We start from the raw sequence: 22,739 nt of genomic DNA, 5'->3' as shown, positions 1-22,739 counted from the left end.
ACTATAAACAGGACAAAAAGCAATGTCTTAAGACAATGCTTTAAAAAAAGTCATAAAAAATGACTTCATGCTCTGCTACAGGGCTACAGTAACCAAAACAGCATGGTATTGGTACAAAAATAGGTACATAGACCAATGGAACAGAGTAGAGAGCGCAGAAATAAGGCTGCACACCTGCAACCATCTGATCTTCAACAAAGCTGACAAAAACGAGCAATAGGGAAAGGACTCCCTGTTTAATAAATGGTGCTGGACTATCTGGCAAGCCATATGTCGAAGATTGAAACTGGACCCTTTTTTACGCCATATACAAAAATCAATTAAAGATGGATTGAAGACTTAAATGTAAAACCCAAAATTACAAAAACCCTGGAAGAAAACCTAGGCAATACCGTTGTGGACATAGGATTAGGCAAAGATTTCATGATGAAAATGCCAAAAGCAATTGCAACAAAAGCAAAAATTGACAAATGGGATCTCATTAAACTTAAGAGCTTCTGCACAGCAAAAGAAAATATCAACAGAGTAAACAGACAACCTACAGAATGGGAGAAAATTTTTGGAAACTATGCATCTGACAAAGGTCTAATATTCAGCATCTATAAGAAACAAACAAATTTACAAGGAAAAGCAACCCCATTAAAAAGTGGGCAAAGGAGGCCAGGCACGGTGGCTCACGCCTGTAATCCCAGCACTCTGGGAGGCTGAGGTGGGTGGATCACGAGGTCAGGAGATCGAGACCATCCTGGCTGACACGGTGAAACCCCGTCTCTACTAAAAATACAAAAAATTAGCCAGGCGTGGTGGTGGGCACCTGTAGTCCCAGCTACTCGGGAGGCTGAGGCAGGAGAATGGCGTGAATCTGGGAGGCAGAGCTTGCAGTGAGCCGAGACCACGCCACTGCACTCCAGCCTGGGCGACAGAGCAAGACTCCGTCTCAAAAAAAAAAGAAAAAGTGGGCAAAGGACACGAACAGACACTTTTCAGAAGATGTCATACATGTGGCCTATAAGCATATGAAAAATAACCCAATATCATTGATCATTAGAGAACTGCAAATAAAAACCACAATGAGATACCATCTGTAGGGAGTAGTAGGCCATCATCATTAGCAAACTAATGCAGGAACAGAAAACCAAATACCACATATTCTCACTTACAAATCGGAGCTAAATGATGAGCATACATAGACACAAAGAGGGGAACAACAGTCAGAATAGCTACTATTAAAAAGTAAAAAGATAACAGATGCTGGTGAGATTGCAGAGAAAAGGGAACACTTGTACACTATTGGTGGGAGTGTAAATTAGTTCAGTCATTGAGGAAAGCAGTGTGATAATTCCTCAAAGAGCTAAAAACAGAACTACCACTCAACCCAGCAATCATATTACTGGGTACAAACCCAAAGGAATATAAATCATTCTACCATAAAGGTACCTGCATGTGAATGGTCATTGCAGCACTATTCACAATAGCAAAGACATGGAATCAACCTAAATGTCCATCAATGGTAGACTGGATAAAGAAAATTTGGTACATATACACCACAGAATACTATGCAGCCATAAAAAAGAGTAAGACTGGCTGGGCATGGTGGCTCATGTTTGTAATCCCAGCACTTTGGGAGGCCAAGGCAGGCGGATCACCTGAGGTCAGGAGTTCAAGACCAGCCTGGCCAACATGGCAAAACCCGTCTCAACTAAAAATACAAAAATTAACTGGGTGTGGTGGCGGGTGCCTGTCATCCCAGCTACTTGGGAGGCTGAGGCAGGACAATCACTTGAACCCGGGAGGCAGAGGTTGCAGTGAGCTGAGATCACGCTACTGCACTCCAGCCTGAGCAAAAGACTGAGACTCCACCTCAAAAAAAAAAAAAAAAAAAAAGAATGAGATCATGTCCTTTCCAAGCATGGATAGAGCTGTAGGCCATCATCGTTAGCAAACTAATGCAGGAACAGAAAACCAAATACCACATGTTCTCACTTAGAAATGGGAGCTAAATGATGAGAATACATAGACACAAAGAGGCAACAACAGACACTGGGGCCTGCTTGAGGGTGGAGGTTAGAAAGAGGAAGAGGATCAGAAAAAAATAACTATTGGGTACTAGGCTTAGTACCTGGGAGATGAAATGATCTGTACAAGAAACCCCCATGACACAGGTTTAACTATGTAACAAACCTACATGTGTACCCCTGAACCAAAAATAAAAACTAAAAATTAAATACAAATGGGTTTATAGTTTTTCCTCTTCCCTTTCTGAATACTAATGCAGCCTTAAAGCCATTAGGTGCGGCCAGGTAAAGTAGGAGTAGATACAAAGTGGAGAAGCCACGGGGGCCCAGAATAGGGTGTTGGAGTCCAAGCTGTGTGAGGAGGACATCCCCACAGAGGAGTGGCCTGGTGTTAGGTTTCAGAGCCTGTGCAAGATGAGGAGGCATCTGTGGAGGGGGTTTTCAGAGCACAAAAATGGTAAAGAGGGTGTTTGGTGGCCGGATGTTGGAACAAAAGTGGGGTGAAGAGGGCACCTGCATGAGAGTGCAGTTTGGAGCCCAAGCGTGATGAGGAGGACTTTTGTGTGGGGTGGGAGTTTGTTGCAGGATTTCAGAACCCAAGGGGTGAGGGAAGTACCCATAAAGGAGGGAAGCCTGAGGCAGAGTCTCAGAGCCTTATACCTCAGAGCAAGGTGAAAACAGCATTCACCTGGAGCATGGCTAGGTCTGGGGTGTCAGAGCCCAAGTAGGAAGAGAAGGGCTTTTTGGGCTTTGAAGCACCTAGCACTAGCACAGGGGATTGGTCCTCAAGTGAGGTAAGGAAGCCATCTCTGTGAGTAAGAGGTGATGGCAATGAAAGTTTGGTTATATACATGGGACAGATCAAATAAGTAAATATATTGAAGATAATGGAAGCCAGGTTTCTCACTATCAAAGGGATTACAAATATGGAAAGGGAGAAAATTGGAATGAACCCTCTGGTGCTGGATTGGAATTAAAGTATCCATGTGAACTCACAGATTTCAGTAAATATATGGAAATAAATGTAGATATAAACGTGTATATGTATCACATGCATGTGTTTCCTAGCTCTTCCACTGAGAGGGCCTGGAAGCAGAGATGCCCCCAGTGGCAACGAACACACATACAGCCCAGATTTTGCCCTCTAAACACCATTCTCCACTAATGGTGGAGCTTGGAGGGCTCCTTGGAGGAATGGCTTATCCTAAGTCCCTGGAACAAGAAAAGAACAAGATGTACCTGGGACATCTTGTTGTGCCAGAAAGTGGAAAGTGTTCAAAAATGATGTCAGACTTGAAGGGGACTCCCATTGGCCAAATCTGGGGAAATTTGAACATCATAATAAATAATGAGATTATAACCTATTAAAGTAGGAAACTGTGAGTCCATACTGATATAAATAAATGATATAAATAATTCAAAAATTTGATGAGAAACAATATTTACATAGGGTTAAAGTACCTCCTCCACACAAAATACTATATTATAAAGGGGAAAAGAGTAACTTTACAGTGGAGAAACCTGGCAGACACCATCTTAATCAAAATTAAATATCACCAGTAATGGGACATATCAAAATCATGTGCTACCTGATTGGAAATAATAAGAACACAGCATTACTTCTGTGACATTCCTACCAAAGATGCTCAACCTGAACCTAGTCACGAGGAAACATCAGATATAACTTTATTTTTTATTTTTTGAGACAGAGTCTCACTCTCACCTAGCCTGGAGTGCAGGGGCACAATATAGCTCACTGCAGCCTCGACCTCCTGGGCTCAGGTGATCCTCCCACCTCAGCCTCCTAGGTATCTGGCGCTACAGATGCACACCACCATGCCTGGCTAATTTTTTGTGGCTTTTATAGAGATGAGGTCTCCCTTACCAGGCTGATCTCTAACTGCTGGGCTCAAGTGATCTGCCTGCCTCAGCCTCCAGCCTCCCAAAGTGCTGGCATTACAGGTGTGAGCCAATGTGCCCAGCCCAGATAACCTTAAATGAAGGACATTCTACAAAGTAGCTGACTGTAATCTTTGAAAAGTGTCGAGGTCATGAAGGTCAAGAAAATACTGAGGATCTGTTGCTGATTGAATGAGACTTAAGAGACACAATTGAAGACAATGTGTGATTCTGAACTGGATTATTTTACTGTGAAGGAAGTTATTTGGGGCAATGAATGAAACTTGATGGGGTTTGATGATTACATGGTAGTGATATAACCAATGTTACTTTATTGATTTTGATGGTTTGATTGTGATTATATAGGAGGAAATCCTTGTTTGCAGGAAAAACACTATTCAGGGTTGATGGGGCATCATGTCAGCAACTACTCAAATTGTTGGAGAGAAAGGTTTTTGTACTGTACTTGCAACTTTTAAGTGAAGTTTGAGATTGTTTCAAAATTAAGTCAAAAACATTACAGTTTAAAACCAGGTACATAGCTATAATCATGAATAGACCGTTGAACATGATACATTGCTAAATTGTTTATTTTTGTGTTAACATTTTTCTGTGGTTTTTTTGTTTGTTTGTTTGTTTTTTGAGATGGAGTCTCACTGTATCACCCAGGCTGGAGTGCAATGGCACGACCTTGGCTCACTGCAACCTCTGCCTCCCGGGTTCAAGCGATTCTCCTGCCTCAGCCTCCCGAGTAGCTGGGATTATAGGCGCCCACCATCACACCTGGCTAATTTTTGTATTTTTAGTAGAGACAAGGTTTCACCATGTTGGCCAGGCTGGTCTCGAACTGCTGACCTCAGGTGATCCACCTGCCTCAGCCTCCAGAAAGCTGGGATTACAGGTGTGAGCCACCGTGCCTGGCCAGCATTTTTCTGTTTTTAAAGAGAGATTATTAAATAGGTGTCTTGGCTATAGAAAAGAAGAAACTTTGGGTCCTGGAAAGTGGTAAGACCTCTGGGCACTCAAAGTAAAATATTCCAAAGTTCATCTTTGCTCTTTTCTATCCCTACTTTTATGAGAACCTAGACACCACTGAGAATTCTCGTACCTCCCTAGAAGAATCCATTGGTAACCATGATAGCTGCCTTATTTGATTACAACCTTTTAGAAATATATATTTATTTTAAACTCTTTCTAATATCTGAGTTGCTAGATTTCTGAACTGTTATTTGCAGTCTTCTAGTACTAAAATGAACTCACTTATTTAGGTTATATGTGTGAGATATATGACAATAATATTTACTATTCTAGATAAAGTTATTCCCTAAAATATTTTTAGATCTTTATCATTTATTACATTCTGTCCATTTTCACTGGAGTTCTACCATCTCATTCTGGGAACTTTGTCTTAATTCTGAAGTAATTCAGTTTGCTAAATACTTGCCCATTTGTGTATATAATTAGAAATACAATTTGTATTGTATTTTTATTGATAAACCCTCCTTCATCTATATTCCCTTCTTAGTTAATGATACCATCATTCATCTGGTCATCTAAGCTAGGACTATTGGAATCACATTAACTTTCTCCTCCTCCCCTCAACAGACAAGCACACACACACCCCTGTCTCTGATGGGCCTTATGTTATGTTGCTTTTCTCTGACCTTTTCTTGAAACATCTCTGCCTCAGCACATCTCTGAAAAGCCCTTATAATAACATTGATAACAGCAATAAGTAAGTAATGGTAAGCAGTTTATGTAATGTCTACTATGTGTCAGGCTCTATTCCAAGAGCTTTGCAGATATTAATATATTGGATCCTTAATTAGGCACTATAATAATCCCCATTTTATTGCAGAAGAAACAGGCTCAAAAAGGCTAAGTTATATGCTCAAAGTCACATAGCTAAGAGGAGCTGGAATTTAGACCCAGATAATCTGACATCAGAGTTCGGTTCTTAACCCTTCCTCGGTCCTATTCAATCTCGCTCAAGTAGATTTGGGACATTTTCTATTCCCATAGTCACTTGTGCCTGTATCTTTATTTTATTATATTGTAATTGTGTATGTACATACTGGTGTTCCTAGAAGACTAAAGAGAATGTTACTATTTATATTTACAAAAGTAGAGAGAATAATGAATCCACATATACTGGTCTCTAATTCAACTCATCAACATTTTGCAATACCTGCCTCAATTATCTCTTTCTTGGTTTTCTGTTTTCCTAAAATATTTGAAAGCAAAACCCAGACATCATGAAATTTCACCTGTAAATACTTGAGTGTCTTTTAAAGGGGCATATTAGGTAACCATAATCACATTATCATACCTAATAAAATCAACATTAATTACTATCCTCTTAATCATGAGTTTCTTGAAGGCAGAAATGATTTCATCTCTATGCTCTGAGTCCTACTGCACTCCCTGATATATGTTGGAGTTTAACAAATGTTTGTTATCGTTGAAAAGTTTATTTATTTATTTGTTTATTTGAGACGGAGCCTTGCTCTTTTGCCCAAGCTGGAGTACAGTGGCACGATCTCGGCTCACTGCAACCTCCGCCTCCTGGGTTCAAGCAATTCTCCTGACTCAGCCTCCCTAGTACCTGGGATTACAGATGCCTGCCACCGCAGCTAAGTTTTGTATTTTTAGTAGAGACAGTGTTTCACCATGTTGGCCAGGATGGTCTTGAACTCCTGACCTCGTGATCTGCCTGCCTCGACCTCCCAAAGTGCTGGGATTACAGGCGTGAGTCACCGCGCCTGGCCAGAAAGTTAAAGTTGTTTAAAACCATAACATTTATCCCCCAGGAACAATGTTATAAATAACTCTCAGGTTCTTGGGTTAACTGACAACTCCCATTTAATCTACAGCGATTAGATTAAATAGCACTAAAGTTTAGGCCTGAGCCCTTTGGAGCCTTAAATCCTAAACCATTTTATCTTTGAATGTTGAGTCTGAGAAAAACCTGAGTCTAATTTAGCTCAGCCCTGAGTTTTCTTGTTCCCACTGTCAATCCAGGCAGGACATAAGAACAAGGGTTCGACTGGATCAGAGTGTTCATTGGTAAAGATTTCTTAGAAGGAAATATGGCAGCATCCACTAAAAAATAATATGCTTTTCAAAGAAAGTTTTCCATGGATTTCCATGCATTTCCGTGCACCCCTGCATGTGTGCTAACATGTATGTAGAGGATGTTCATTGCCAAAATGGTATAGTAAAAAATTGGAGACAACCTATATGCCTCATTATCAGGGGTATAGATTGATAAAATTATGGTTCATCCACTTGTAGTGCCAAGCAGGTGTTGAAGGGAGAGGCAGAGCTATACATGTTTGTGGTGTGTGTGTGTGTGTGTGTGTGTGTGTCACACTATGGGAGAGTGGACCACATTACAGAACAGTACACGTTTGACCCCATGTGCATGTGTGCCAGGGTGGGGAACATCACACACCGAGGCCTGTCGGAGGTGAGGGGCTGGGGGAGGGATAGCATTAGGAGAAATACCTAATGTAAATGATGAGTTGATGGGTGCAGCAAACCAACATGGCACATGTATACCTATGTAACAAACTTGCACGTTGTGTACATGTACTCTAGAACTTACAGTATAATAAAAAAAAATATGTGCATGTGTGCATCCTCCTATTTCAGTCAAAGTATTTTGAAAGACAGGCAGGAGAAACGCTACATTGTTAGTGGTGATAGCCAGTAAGCTGGGGAGGTAAGATGGGGTAAAAGTAAAGGAGACTATCATATTTTACTCCATGTACTGTTGTATAGAATGAATCTTTTTTAAAATTTACGTTTCTCTTTGCTACTTGGATCAGCATAGAATGAATCTTTTTTTTTTTTTTTGAGGCAGTGTCTTTCTCTGTCCCCAGGCTGGAGTGCAGTGGTGTGATCTTGGCCCACTACAACCTCTACATCCCTGGTTCAAGGGATTCTCCTGTCTCAGCCTCCCAAGTAGTTGGGACTACAGGCACGTGCCACCACACCCAGATAATTTTTGTATTTTTAGTAGAGACGGGGTTTCACCATGTTGGCCAGGATGGTCTCGATCTCTTGACCTCGTGATCCACCCACCTCGGCCTCCCAAAGTGCTGGGATTATAGGTGTGAGCCACCACGCCCAGCCTATAGAATGAATCTTTTAAAAATAAAAATGCATTTGTCTTTTGGTTGACTTCATATCAAATTTTTTAAATCAAGGGCTTGATATGTACAAGACATTATACTGTAAACAATTTTAACTGGTTTGAAAATGAAAAATATAATACTTTACTCTTTTGAGATTTGAGGAGAGCAAAGGCTGAAATGCTTTTTAATTGTTATAAACCAAATGTACTCAATAAACTTACTTAACATTTCCTATGTGACAGGCACTGTGCTGGGTGCAGGGGAGATCAAAGACTGTATGAAACAGACCTTGCTCTCCTGAACCTTGTAATCACTGGGAAAGCTCCTGTGTGTCTCTAGTAACAATGGCAGACAAGGGCCATAGAAACCACAGAGTGCCACAAATATGAATTGTTCAACATGACTCGAGATTTTTAGATTTTAAACTTGGATTTTTTTTTTTTTTTTTTTTGAGATGGCGTCTCACTCTGTCGTCCAAGCTGGAGTGCAGTGGCGCGATCTCACCTCACTGCAACGTCTACCTCCTGGGTTCAAGCAGTTCTCCTACCTCCTCCTCCCCAGTAGCTAGGATTATAGGTGCTTGCCACCACGTCCGGCTAATTTTTGTATTTTTAGTAGGGACGGGGTTTCACCATGTTGGCCAGGCTGGTCTTGAACTCCTGACGTCTTATGATCCACCTGCCTTGGCCTCCCAAAGTACTGGGATTACAGGCGTGAGCCACCGTGCCTGGCCTTTTTTTTTTTTTTTTTTTTTTTTTGACAAGGTCTCTCTCTGTCACCCAGAATGGAGTGCAGTGGCATGATCACAGTTCATTGCAGCCTCAACCTCCTCCGCTCAAGTGATCCTCCCACCTGAGCCTTCTGAGTAGCTGGGATCACAGGCGCATGCTACCACGCCCGGCTGAAGGTTTTTCAATTTTTGAAGAGACGAGGTCCCACTGTGTTGCCCGGGTAGGTCTTGAACTCCTGGGTTTAAGCAGTTCTCCCACCTCGGCTTCCCAAAGTGCTTGGATTATAGGCATGAGCCATGGCACCTGGCCTAGACTCAGATTTTTATTTTTTTTTGAGATGGAGTTTCACTCTTGTTGCCCAGGCTGGAGTGCAATGGCACGATCTCGGCTCACCACAACCTCCACCTCCTGGGTTCAAGCGATTCGCCTGCCTCAGCCTCCCTAGTAGCTGGGATTACAGGCATGTGCCACCATGCCCAGCTAATTTTGTATTTTTAGTAGAGTTGGGGTTTCTCCATATTGGTCAGGCTGGTCTCAAACTCCCGACCTCAGGCGATCCGCCCGCCTCGGTCTCCCAAAGTGCTGAGATTATAGGCATGAGCCACTGCGCCCAGCCTAAACTCAGATTTTTAAATGAATGCCCTATCTCAATTTTTATTAAATTTTAGTTACAGAATGCCATAATGTCCTCTCTTCTGTAGATTGCCCTGGAGTGATACACATGTAGTTCAGAGAAAACTGGGATTACTTTACACATTAAAAAACAATAGTTAAACCCTGTTCAAGTAAACTTAAACAATAAACAATACTAGTACAGTATTTAAGTTGCCTGTCAGGTTTCAAATGTCACATCTTGCTAGTCCCATCTGTCCATCCATCCATTTAATTCACTTATTCAACAAATTTTATTGAATGTCTACTTGGGCATTGTTCTAGGAAACACTGAAGGCATTGCAGTAAAAAATAAACTTATATTTAAGAAAACACATTTTAACATTAAAAATACTGAAAGTGTGAAATCAGTGCAATTCCTATGCAAAAGTAAGGAAGGGGCAAGGTTCACTGGAGCTTCGCTTATTCCATTTCTTATTACGCTCACAGCATAATAATTTTATGGCTGGTTTACAGAAATCTCTGCCAAAACACCTCAGACCTAGTACGTTTTTCCTGATGTTAATGATTTGGATATTAATTGAAATACACAATTTAAAAATAAATATTTATCAAAACATGAATAGATTTACATGTTCCTAAAACAAGAAAAAACATAAACCTCTCAGTTTTTACTTCGTCTTGTATGTATAGATATTTGAAATATAGACTGTCCAATTTTATTCCTAAAATCTCTTCTCTCTAATATCAATATGTCAGACTTTTCTTTCTCATAGTAAGTGTTGAAAGATACTGAGTATCATATGCAAAGTTTTCACAGTTTTTTTCTTAATTGATTAGTACACTTTGGTATTTATACCATGAGATCATTGGTGAAGATGTTACAGTGGCCATTAATAGGTGAAGTCAATAAAACAGGATTTGGAGACAGAAAATACAAGTCAAGGCTCTGCCACTTCCTAGTTAGTGACTTCTGGTATTACAACTGTACTCTCAATTTCTGTTTTCTCAGCTACCAAATGATAAAAGATTTGTGAGAAGATTAAACACAAATATGCTAAAATGCTGGAGAAGCAATAAAGCTCTGTAGATATTTTGTGTTTGTATTCATTATAACATTGTGCTAAATAAACAGCATTTATTAGAAACCAGCAGAAGATACTATTTTAATGGTGAAATACTGTTCTCATGTCAGAACAAAACAAAGGTGTTTGTTTTTTGTTTTTATAATCACTATTTTCTTTTCTTTTTTTTTTTTTTTTTTTTTTTTTTTGAGATGGAGCTTTACTCTTGAGAAAAAGTCTCACTGAGATGGAGTCTCGCTCTGTTTCCCAGGCTGGAGGGCAATGGTGTGATCTCAGCTCACTGCAACCTCCACCTCCGGAGTTCAAGCAATTCTGCTGCCTCAGCCTCCCAAGTAGATGGGACTACAAGCCCCACCACACCCGGCTAATTTTTTGTATTTTTAGTAGAGACGGGGTTTCACCATATTGGCCAGGCTGGTCTCAAACTTCAGATGATCCACCCCGCCTCCACATCCCACAGTGCTGGGATTACAGGCATGAGCCACTGCGCCCGGCCTACCATCACTATTTTCAGTATTGTTCTATACTTCTAGACCAGCACTATCCAGTAAAACTTCTTGCTGTTATGGAAATGTTCTCTGTCTGTGTTATACTGTTTGGAGCCACTAGCCATGTGTGTCTGTCCAAGTTTAAATTAAGTTAAACTTAATTACATGTAAAATTCAGTTCCTCAGTTGCACTAGCAACATTTCAAGTGCTCATTAGCCACATGTAGCTAGTGGCTACCATATTGGATAGCTCAGATGAAGAACATTTTCATCATCCCAGAAAACTCAATTGGTTTAGAAGTTCTAATCATCCAGAATTACACAATAATGTTGAATAAGAGTGATAATGAAAGCATCACATATTTATCCATCCATCCATTTTATGTTTTATGCATTTTTTTCTTTTTTTTTTAGATACAGTCTCACTCTGTCATCCAGGCTGGAGTGCAGTGGCATGATATCGGCTCACTGTAACTTCGCCTCCCCAGTTCAAGCTATTCTCATGCCTTAGCCTCCCAAGTAGCTGGGATTACAGGCGTGTGCCACCATGCCCGGCTAATTTTTGTATTTTTAGTAGAGACTGGGCTTCACCGTGTTGGCCAGGCTGGTCTCGAACTCCTGACCTCAAGTGATCTGCCCGCCTCGGCCTCCCAAAGTGCTGAGATTACAGGCGTGAGCCACCGTGCCTGGCCTACAACTTACTTTAAAATGCGTAAAACAAGTCCGGGCACCGTGGCTCATGCCTGTAATCTCAGCACTTTGGGAGGCCAAGGCGGGTGGATCACTTGAGGTCAGGAGTTCGAGACCAGCCTGGCCTATACGGTGAAACCCCATCTCTACTAAAAAAAATACAAAAATTAGCTGGGTGTGGTAGCATACGCCTGTAATCCCTGCTGCTAGGGAGGCTGAGGCAGGAGAATCGCTTGAACCCGGGAGGCAGAGGCTGCAGTGAGTTGAGATCGCACCACTACAGCCTGGGAAACAGAGCGAGACTCCATCTCAATCAATCAATCAATCAAGTTGTAGACGTCAATATACTTCCCTCTTAAACTCTTTAGCATACATAACATTGACAAGTTAAGTACTTGTTTATGCTTTTATAGATAAAATTTTGCATACAGTGAACAAATTTTAGAGTACCCATCAATGAGTACTGACAAATGCATACAGCTGTGTAATCCAAATCTATCAAAATATAGAACATTCCCATCACCCCAAAAAGTTTCCTCATCTTTCTTCCCATTTAGTCCCTGCCATCACCACCACCTTCTGAAGAAAGTGAAGAAACAAACAAAACAATCACTTTAATAGAAAAATGGGCTGAGGGAATACACTATTATTTCACAAAAGAAGAAATACACATTGACCAATAAACCTGTAAAGAAATTAATGCCCAACCTTACTTGAAGAAATGTGAAACAAATTATTTTATGTGTCAGATTGGCAATAATTTAAAATGTTTATAACAGTGAGTATTGGCCAGGGTGTGGGGAAGGGCGCTCTCATGACGACCCAAAATGCTCTTTAACTTATCCAGAGGATATTTCAATAATTATATGCATTTTTTATTTTATGAATTCCATTTAGTTCTTTTTAAAATCTTCCCAGTCATTTCTGATAATTTCTTCTTGCTTGCCCCTATTGATGATTCTAACTTCTAGTTCTTTAAACTTTCACTTGTTAGAAATTTTATAATCTGTTGTTGTTAACTCCCATATCTGAATTTCTTCTAGATCTGCATCAGTTATGGTATAGACTTGACTGCTATAACTTACAGACCCCAAACAACAAGACAGACATTTATTCTTTGTCCAAGTAGGTAGTCCCGTACTGATATGGAAAGTCCAATCCACAATCCACAGGGCTCCAAGTCCTCTTCTCATTACACTGCTATTCTCAACATTTCGTCAGCTCCCACCATCTTGTCCACAGTCCAGACAGTAGAAAAGAGAAAATGGGAACACAGAGGGGTCACGCCCACCTTTTGATAGCTGGGCCTGAAAGTTAGACATGTTGTTTCTGCTCACATCTCAGAGGTAAGAAGTCACATGATCACACCTATATGCAAGGCAGTCTGGGAAATGTCATTGTTAACCTTTACCTAAAAACTATATTGTGGCCCAGTATAGTGGCTTATGCCTGTAATCCTAGCACTTTGGGAGGCCGAGGTGCGTTGGATCACTTGAGGTCAGGAGTTCAAGACCAGCATGGCCAACATAGTGAAACCACATCTCTACTAAAAATACGAAAAATTAGCCCGGCATGGTGGCATGCACCTGTAATCCCAGTTACTCAGGAGGTTGAGGCAAGAGAATTGCTTGAACCCAGGAGGTGCAGGTTGCAGTGAGCCAAGATCGTGCCACTGCACTCCAGCCTGGGCGACAGACTGAAACTCAAAAAAGAAAAAAAAATTATACTGCTACTGAGGAAGGATAGAATGGATATTGGTTGACAACTAGCAGTCTCTGGAGCAAGCTATAAATCTCGTTTCTGCTGGCTTTCCCTCATGAGGTGGCTGGCCTCAGATGCTTGATGATCTTTGATTATGAGCTTATGTTTGCTTGCTGTTAATCTGTGGAAATCTTGTGAACCTAAATTAGGGATGCTTTCCTCCAGAGAGGGTTTAGTTTGCCTTTTCTAGGAACCAAGAGGAGTCTTCAGCCCCACCTACTGCTAGTCTGAGGATTAATATCTTGGTTTTTGATGCTAAAGTTATTTGCCCTTGGAGGCGACCCCATGTTTACCATTTGGTTACTGATCACTGCTCGCAGTTCTGATTTCAGTGCTTGGTTACTGGTTTTGGTTTTTGTTTTGTCTGATGAACAAACACATTTTCTCTTACTTGTTGAGATCTCAGCAATGCATTTAAAGGTATGTTTTATCTATAATCAAGCTGTTTTGTAATAGAAGGGTGTTACAAGGAATATGACCCAGCATATTGCCAGACCAAAAATGTCCCATTCACTCTTCAGTTTATTTTCAAGTCTGGCTTTTTCTCTACTTTTTAGGCTTGCCAAAGCTGCCAATACCTCTTTGTTAACAAACCTAGTGGATATATTTCTGTCTTCATGTTACTCAACTTCTCAGCGGCATTGACACAGTTGACCATCATTTATTCTTTCACCTAGTATGAGCTAAGCACTGTTTTGTTTTGTTTTGTTTTGTTTTTGTTTTTTTGAGAAGCTGTTTCGCTCTGTCACCCAGGCTGGAGTGCAATGGCGTAATCTCGGCTCACTGCCACCTCTGCCTCCTGGATTCAAGTGATTCTCCTGCCTCAGCTGCCCCAGTAGCTGGGATTACAGGCACGTGCCACCACACCCAGCTAATTTTCCTATTTTTAGTAGAAACACTGTTTCACCATGTTGGCCAGGCTGGTCTCAAACTCCTGACTTCAAGTGACCCGCCGACCTCGGCCTCCCAAAGTGCTGGGATTACAAGCGTGAGCCACTGCGCCTAGCCCAAGCACTGTTTTGAATGCTAGGGAGTGAACAGGACACAAAAAAATCCTATAGAGAGGAAACAGACAATAAACATAATAAACCTATATTTTGTAATATGGCCAAAGGTGGTTAAGTGCTGTGGAATAGAAATGGGAACAGGGCAAGGGATGTCAGGAGTGCTGGAAGAGAGGTTGCAGGTTAAAAGGGGAGAAAGGTAGGCCTCATTGAGAAGATGATATTTGAGCAAATACTTGAAAGAGATAAATGGGTAAGCTGTGGGGAATCATAGGGGAGGAACATTACAGATGGTGACAACAGCCAGTGTAAATGCCTTGAGGGAAGATTGTACCAGATATTTTCAGGAAGAGGAGGAAGAGTCCAGTGTGGCTGGAACAGAGTGAACATGGGAGGGAGGAGTAGGAGGTGAGATCAAGTAAATAAGGAAGGCTGGCAGGTCATGTAGGGTCCTGCAGGCCATTGTAAAGACTTTGACTTTTCTTGAGATGAGGAGTTGTGTTTGTGTTTGTTTGTTTGTTTGTTTGAGACAGGGTCTTGCTCTGTGTCCTAGGCTGAAGTGCAGTTGTATAGTTCACAGCAGCCTTGACCTCATGGGCTCAAGCGATCCTCCCACCTCAGCCTCCCAAATAGCTGGGACTATGGGTGCAGGCAACCATGCCTGGCTAATTTCTTAATTGTTTTGTAGACTTGGGGTCTCACTGTGTTACCCAGGCTGATCTTGAACTCCTGGCACCAAGTGATCCTCTGCCCTCGGCCTCCCAAAATGCTGGGATTATAGGCATGAGCCACCATGCCCAGCCAGGAGCCATTTTTTGAGCACAGTTGTGACATGAACTGACTTATGTTTTTAAATGATCCCTCTGGCTGCTGTGTTCATAGAAAGCCATGGTGGGTCCAGGGTGGAAGCAGGGACCACTAGAGATGCTATTGTAACCATTCTTTTCCTTGACCCTTTTCCCTCTCTTGACTGTATTCTTGTATCTCCAGATTTTTCTCCTGTCTTGCTAGCTGCTCCTTTTCCAGTACCACTTCTGCCCCAATCTCCAAATGTTGGAGAACCTTAGACTCAGTCCTGAGACCCTTCTTATATCTAGCACCATTCACTAAGTAATTTTTTTTTTTTTTTTGAGACAAGGTTTCACTCATATATCCAGGCTGAAGTGCAGTGGCATGAATACAGCTCACTATAGCCTCTACCTCCTGGGCTCAAGGGATCCTCCTACCTCAACCTCCCAAAGTTCTGGGATTACACTGTGCCCAGCCACTGGATGATCTTATGCAAACCTATAGCTTCTAAAACCATCTCTTTGCTGGTGATGCATAAACTTAGCACTCTAGCACTGAGCTTATAGCAACTTGCTATCCAAACTGGAGGTGTTCATTACTCCCCAAACCTTTACTTCCCTAGCCCAGGCTTTCACATCCCAGTAAATGGCATTGTATTTGCTCAAGCCAAAAAACCTAGACTTCTTTAATGCCTTCCTTTCCCTCACCTCCCTATCCAATCCATCAGCAAGACATGTTCTTTAACCTCTGAATCAAAGAGCTATTTCCTCTAAAATGCTATGTATATAATAACCTCAAAAACTTCAGTGGAGCCAGTGTAATGGCTGGCACCTGTTGTCAACAGCTACTCTGGAGGCTGAGGCAGAAAGATTGCTTGAACTCCAGAGTTCAAGATCAGCCTGGACAACATAGTGAGACCCTATCTCTAAAAAAACATAAAATAAAATAAAAAGAAAAGAAAAAACTTCAGTGCCTTAAACAATGAATATGTTTCTCACAAAACTGCAGGTCAGTTGGTATTTGGCTGAGATTGGCTGGACTTGGCTGACTTGGCTGCAGGCTGCAAGATGGATTAGGATCTGATCCATGTGTGTTCATTCTGGGACTCAGGCTGTAGGGCAGCAGCTATCTCAGGGATGATCTCACAGTGAAGTCAAAAGCACAAGAGGGGGCTGGGCACCTGTAATTCCAGCACTTTGGGAGGACGAGTCAGGCAGATCACTTGAGGTCAGGAGTTTGAGACCAGCCTGACCAACATGGTGAAACCCCGTCTCTACTGAAAATACAAATTACACGCCTGAATCCCAGCACTTTGGGAGGCTGAGGCAGGCAGACCACTTGAGGTCAGGAGTTCAAGACCAGCCTGACCAACATAGTGAAAACCCATCTCTACTAAAAATACAAAAATTAGCCAGGTGTGATGACATGTACCTGTAGTCCCAGCTACTCGGGAGGCTGAAGCAGGAGAATCACTTGAACCTGGGAGGCAGAGGTTGCAGTGAGCAGAGGCTGCGCCACTGCACTCCAGCTTGGGTGACAGAGTGAGACTCTGTCTCAAAAAAAAACAAAAACAAAACCCCAAAATGGGCACACTGAGCTTCTGCTCACATCACTTCCCACAAACAAGCCCAAAATCAGGAGGTAGGAAGTATACTGTATTCACCATGAAACCACAGCAAGGGGATGGTTGTATAAGATATTATAGGGATTGGAGAATTGGGACCAAGTATTCAATTATTCAATCTCCCATAACCTTCTAAAGAATTGCACTTCTCTCCAAATCTACCCTCTCTCCTCACGCTTTTTTCAAAGGATCATCATCTTTTGCCGCTAAACAATTGTCTTTGTTTTCACCACTGTATCCCTCACACCTAGAACAATGTCTAGCAGGTAGTATATGCTTAGCAAATATGTGTTGAATAAATAACTCCCCAACTGATCTCCCTGGTTGCACTCACTTCTCTCTAATCCCTTTCCACAGAGCAGCCAGAGTAAGGTTTAAAAACATAAATTCTATCATTTTGGTCCCAGCTTAAAACCCTACCCTGGCTTCTCTTTGCACTGGAACTCCTTACCATGTCCTTTATAAAGGCCATCCATTATCCAGCCTAGCCTGGCTCTCCAAATGCACCTGGTACCACTAACTTCACTCCAACTACTGCCTTCTTCCTCCTCAAACATTCCAAGTGATTTTCAACTGCAAGACCTTTGTACTTGCCATTGTCTCTGAGTACAGTGCTTTTTCTCAGGCTCTTGGCATGCTGGCATGCTAGCTCAGCTTCAGCGAAAATGTCACTTCCTTAGGCCCTCCTCCACCATCGACCATCGACCTCTGTATTTTAAGTCACCCTCTGCCATTATATTGCATCTCCATCACCTTGTTCACTCCTTTCAATGTATTTATCATGCCATGAAATTAGCATGTTTTGTTCGTCACTGATCTCTAGCACCTATAATAATGTCTAGCACATATTAAGTGCCCTGTAAAAGTCTGTTGAGGCCAAGCGTGGTGGCTCACACCTGTAATCCCACCACTTTAGGAGGCCGAGGCAGGTGGATCACTTGAGGTCAGGAGTTTGAGACCAGCCTGGCCAACATGGTGAAACCCCCATCTCTACTAAAAATACAAAAATTAGCCAGGCTTGGTGGTGCACACGTGTAATCCCAGCTACTCAGGAGGCTAAGGCAGGAGAATTGCTTGAACCCAGGAGGTGGAGGTTGCAGTGAGCCGAGATCGCGCCGCTGCACTCCAACCTGGGTAACAGTGAGATTCCGTCTCAAACAAACCAGCAAACAAACAAACAAAAATCTGTTGAGTGAGTATACGAGAAAATGCTTCCCTCACATTTTTAGATAATTTTTCCTGCCTTTTATTTTCATCTACTTATCCATATATAAAATGATATGTGTAAATCCAGCCGGGCATGGTGGCTCAAGCCTGTAATCCCAGCACTTTGGGAGGCCGAAGCAGGCGGATCACGAGGTCAGGATATCGAGACCATCCTGACTAACACGGTGAAATCCCGTCTCTACTAAAAATACAAAAAAATTAGCCGGGCGTGGTGGCGGGCGCCTGTAGTCCCAGCTACTCGGGAGGCTGAGGCAGGAGAATGGCGTGAACCCAGGAGGCGGAGCTTGCCGTGAGCCGAGATCACGCCACTGCACTCCAGCCTGGGCGACAGAGCAAGACTCCGTCTCAAAAAAAAAAAAAAAAATATATATATATATATATATATATGTATGTAAATCCAAGGAAAATCAATTTAAGCTGAATAAAAATATTGGAACATCTTTGTTAATAAAGAAGAAGTTGAAAACTGGAGTTGCTCTGGCATGCGCTGTGGCATCCTTCTGTCTTGTGCCTCTTAGGCACTCATCTGCGGGGCTCAGGGGTTCAGTGAGGCCTACACTGACATCTACCCCTCCACTTCCTGCACTAATTCATCTTACCTGGCTCACCTGTTTCTTTTTCCCATTCTTACCCTGGCTAACATACTAGATAATTTACCTATAATTATTATTTGTTTCCTGCCCCCCACCCTGCACCACTGTGAGCTCTATGAAGGCAAGGATAGTATTTTGTTTTTTTCTGGTTCTGAGAAGGTGCTCAACCAATTGTGGAAGGAAATAATGAATGTCTCAAAGGAGAGAAAGAAAGCTGAGAAGGTCCTGTATTCTCTCGCTTCCTCCTAGTCGTCCCAGATTAAGATACCCCCCACCTTTGCACAATCTACATCTCAGCACTATATACAAAATCTCCATGAGGTGTAAATGTTCACCGGTTTATTCATCCGCAGAATGGTTTTACACGTACATTTATAAATCCGTATGCCTGTTGATGTTTTGCATGTGAGATCCTTTATTTACCTGAGAGCTTTCATCAGGAGGAATTTAGCTCAATATTTGTGAGATCATAATAGGATAAAAGCTGACGAAGATGAGCTCCATCCTACAGAGGCTATTTCCTCTATGAGTGGAGACTGTTTTTCCCTTCCCTGAAGGAAAGACCAGCAGTTGTTTAAATAATGAATAAAGCTAAGCACTTAAATTTATCTTCAGGAAGGTACTGGAAGAAGAGGAGGAGCAGAGTATAAGAACTACAAGTATACCTTTGCGGGGGGAACAGCCAGTTCAAAATCTTCCCAATCAGCAGTTACACTTTAATTTTAATTTCAAGTTTTCTTAGGATTATGAAATTAAAACATTCTGTTCTTGGTTATTTTCATAAGCCTTACCATCTTGAAAGACTCCATCCTCTGCCCATCCCTCAAAAGATCAACAGATGGAAATTTTTCTTTAGAAAGCAAACTATGTTCTTTTCTTTGAAATAACTGTGATAGAGAAATTATTCACTTTAAGTAGTCATGCTTCTAAGTTGCTTGGAGGTGATTACATATGAACCTTCATATAAACATGTATCTCTCTCATTTAAAAGAAAAGAGGAAGGAAAGGAATTAGCCCATTAATTATTTAAAATACTTGGTGCAACTGTTCCTATGAATTAATCCAGGCACTTGGAAGACAATTACACTCCATGTTAATAACATTGCCAACCTTTTCCACTATGCTGCACTCCAAATACTATTGTGTTTTCATTGACAACATTCCCTATTACATATGCATATGAAAAACAGGCATTTTCATCAGAATTACCGTAATAGCATTAAGAGATTATTATTTTTTCCCATTTCCTTGGAAGAAAATTTACTTAAATTAGATTATTTATTACTCGACTGCTCTCGTATCTTGCCTGTATGTTTAGGTAACTGGAGTCCATGAAAGTATAAACTTCAGAATAAAAAGCTTGATTTTATACATTAATGATTTCAAATAAAAGATAAGTGCCACATTTGTGCATCACTTCTTTAGAGAAAGTTAAGTCTGTGTTCTGCTTAGGAGAGATAACACTTTTTGTCCCTGTAGGTGGCCCCCCTGGTGTAGCCATTAGTTGCTAATTACTTGCAAACAAATAAACAATTAACTCCTTAAGCTGCTGGCTGGGCAAGTGTTCATTGACATGCTAAAACTTTCTAAGACTGGATTTTAATTAGTGACGTTCTAAATCCAGCCCCCTTGTCAGCGGAGCTATAAGGTGAACTGCAGGAAGATCCCAGCCCTATACACGTGGGGCAGAGCCAGCAGAGGCCAGAGCTGTTGCTCTGTGCAGACCACGAGAGGATGTCTCCCAGCCTTCAGGAAGGCGCTCAGCTCGGGGAAAGCAAACCCTCAACTTGCTCCTTTTCAATTGAGAGAATCTTAGGACTGGACCAGAAGAAAGACTGTGTTCCATTAATGAAACCCCACAGGCCCTGGGCAGACACCTGCAGCTCCTCAGGTATGCCACAGCTTAATTGTTTCAATTCTTTGTTATTTCATTTACAGTGTTTAATTTGCCCTTTATTTCATACTACATAGAGCTAGAGTTTAGGATTTTAATTTAATTTATTATTATTATTATTATTATTATTATTTTTTCTGAGACGGAGTGTTGGTCTTGTTGCCAAGACTGGAGTGCAATGGCATGATCTTGGCTCACTGCAGCCTCCGCCTCCTGGGTTCAAACGATTCTCCTGCCTCAGCCTGCCAAGTAGCTGGGATTACAGGCATACACCACCATGGCCTGCTAATTTTTGTATTTTTAGTAGAGGGGGGTTTCACCCTGTTGGTCAGGCTAGTCTCGAACTCCTGACCTCAGGTGATCCGCCTGCCTCAGCCTCCCAAAGTGTTAGGATTACAGGCATGACCCACCACGCCCAGCCAGAGTCTAGGACTTTTAATGCCTCCAACTGAGTCCTATGGGAAATGAAAAGAATATCAGCTTTGGATTGAGCAAAGTGGATAAGTTCACTCACAGGAAATCCCAAGAACCTGCATTTACTTCAGAAGATCTCTCCCTGTTTGACACATCAGATATTTGAAATCTCTTTTCACTGAAAAATAAACGACATTCAGAGACCAAAGAGGCAGGATTACCAAGACAGGACCTTCATTTTTGATTGGTTTTTGGTTAACGGGGTGCAATTCTCTTGTGAACCCTAGAATTCCACTAGGAAATGAAAGATGAGTTCCTGAAACTACCTCTATAGAACTTTGTGGAACATAAGATTGACCATCTAAGATAGGGCTTATTTTTCTGTTTTTAGGGAAAGATGGTAACTTATATCTACATGTCCCAAATCCTCCCAGTGGGATTTCATTCCCTAGCATGGTGGATCACCCAATGCCAGAAGAAAGAGCTTCGAAATATGAAAATTACTTTTCAGCCTCAGAAAGACTGTCTTTGAAAAGAGAGTTGAGTTGGTATAGAGGCCGAAGACCAAGAACTGCTTTTACTCAAAACCAGGTGGGAAGTTTTTTCACCCAATAATGATAATATAAAGGCTTTAATTGACACCAAGTTGAGCAAAAGCCCACTCACTTTGGTATCTCAGTTTAGAAGCCTTATTAATGAAACAGTAGACTATCATATTTTAACAATTTCCAGGTAATCATTTTTAAAAAGACATCCAGATTAATTGCCAAGATTTAAATGTAGTCATTTTACTCTAGAAATTAAAGCTCATTTTTGGTGACATACTGAATATCAACATTTTTTTTTCTTAGATTGAAGTGTTAGAAAATGTCTTTAGAGTAAACTGCTATCCTGGTATCGATATTAGAGAAGACTTAGCTCAAAAATTGAATCTAGAGGAAGACAGAATCCAGGTAATTTTCAAATTTAGTTGTTATTCATGATGTTGAAATGTTAAGAATAATAAAATAATGTTTCTGAGACCTATTTTATTTTTCCTTAACTTTAGATTTGGTTTCAAAATCGGCGTGCAAAACTGAAAAGGTCCCATAGAGAATCACAGTTTCTAATGGCGAAAAAAAATTTCAACACAAATCTGCTGGAATAGATAGAAAACTAAACAAGTGAAATTATCTTCTAATTGCAGAGCATGAAGAATCAGTGGAAATATTAAGTGTTAAAATGTGATGTTTTCTTTCCTGCATTTAATCTGAATATTGTCATTTTTTCTGAAAATATATTGTAAATAATTACTATTATAGCATGGTACATATTTGGGCACTTTTAGTTATAGTAAAGACCTTTTCTATATATTTTAATAAACATTTTCAGAAAAGATTGCTATTTTTTAAGCCAAATTAATCTAATAAATTAGTTTGTTAAAATCAATAGACTCATGACTAAGTGATTCCACAAGCTGGATTCTAATTATAAAGTATTTCAAGTAAAATAATCTGAAGAACAAAAGTGTGAGTTGTTTCCATTAGTTTCTTCCATGCACATTTTGAAACATAATTATGCTTCACTATATTATAGATTATGATTTATTCATGAATCTTCAACTTCTCTTGATTTATAGCATAAAGCAGTGAGAATTTCTCACCATTTATCAGAACAAATTCTTACAGCATGTTAGTTTCAAGTTTTTTTTCCAAACAAAGTCATTATGCCAAAGTAGAAATATACAAGCATCAGCTATCATATTTATACCATTGGTATTGAATTGCACAAAAGA

At 41.0% G+C, this 22,739-nt stretch overlaps 1 protein-coding gene across 2 annotated transcripts in view; it reads left to right on the top strand.

Annotated features, from left to right (window-relative positions):
• HESX1 (HESX homeobox 1) overlaps window positions 1–22,471 on the top strand; it is a 29,817-nt gene extending 7,346 nt beyond the window's left edge. For both annotated transcript variants that reach the window (XM_004034349.4, XM_055383178.2), the window contains exons 3-6: window positions 20,282–20,548; window positions 21,357–21,556; window positions 21,817–21,918; window positions 22,014–22,471. In XM_004034349.4, the coding sequence (XP_004034397.3) occupies window positions 20,392–20,548; window positions 21,357–21,556; window positions 21,817–21,918; window positions 22,014–22,112 (558 nt within the window). In that variant the 5' untranslated portion in view covers window positions 20,282–20,391 and the 3' untranslated portion in view covers window positions 22,113–22,471. The remainder of the gene's footprint in view (window positions 1–20,281; window positions 20,549–21,356; window positions 21,557–21,816; window positions 21,919–22,013) is intronic.
• Window positions 22,472–22,739: the final 268 nt, after the last annotated feature.

The sequence above is a fragment of the Gorilla gorilla genome, chromosome 2 (genome assembly GCF_029281585.2).
Source record: "Gorilla gorilla gorilla isolate KB3781 chromosome 2, NHGRI_mGorGor1-v2.1_pri, whole genome shotgun sequence".
In the NCBI taxonomy this organism is placed as follows: domain Eukaryota; kingdom Metazoa; phylum Chordata; class Mammalia; order Primates; family Hominidae; genus Gorilla; species Gorilla gorilla.
Note: the sequence above shows the minus strand (reverse complement) of the source record. Positions and strands in the feature narration are given on the sequence as shown.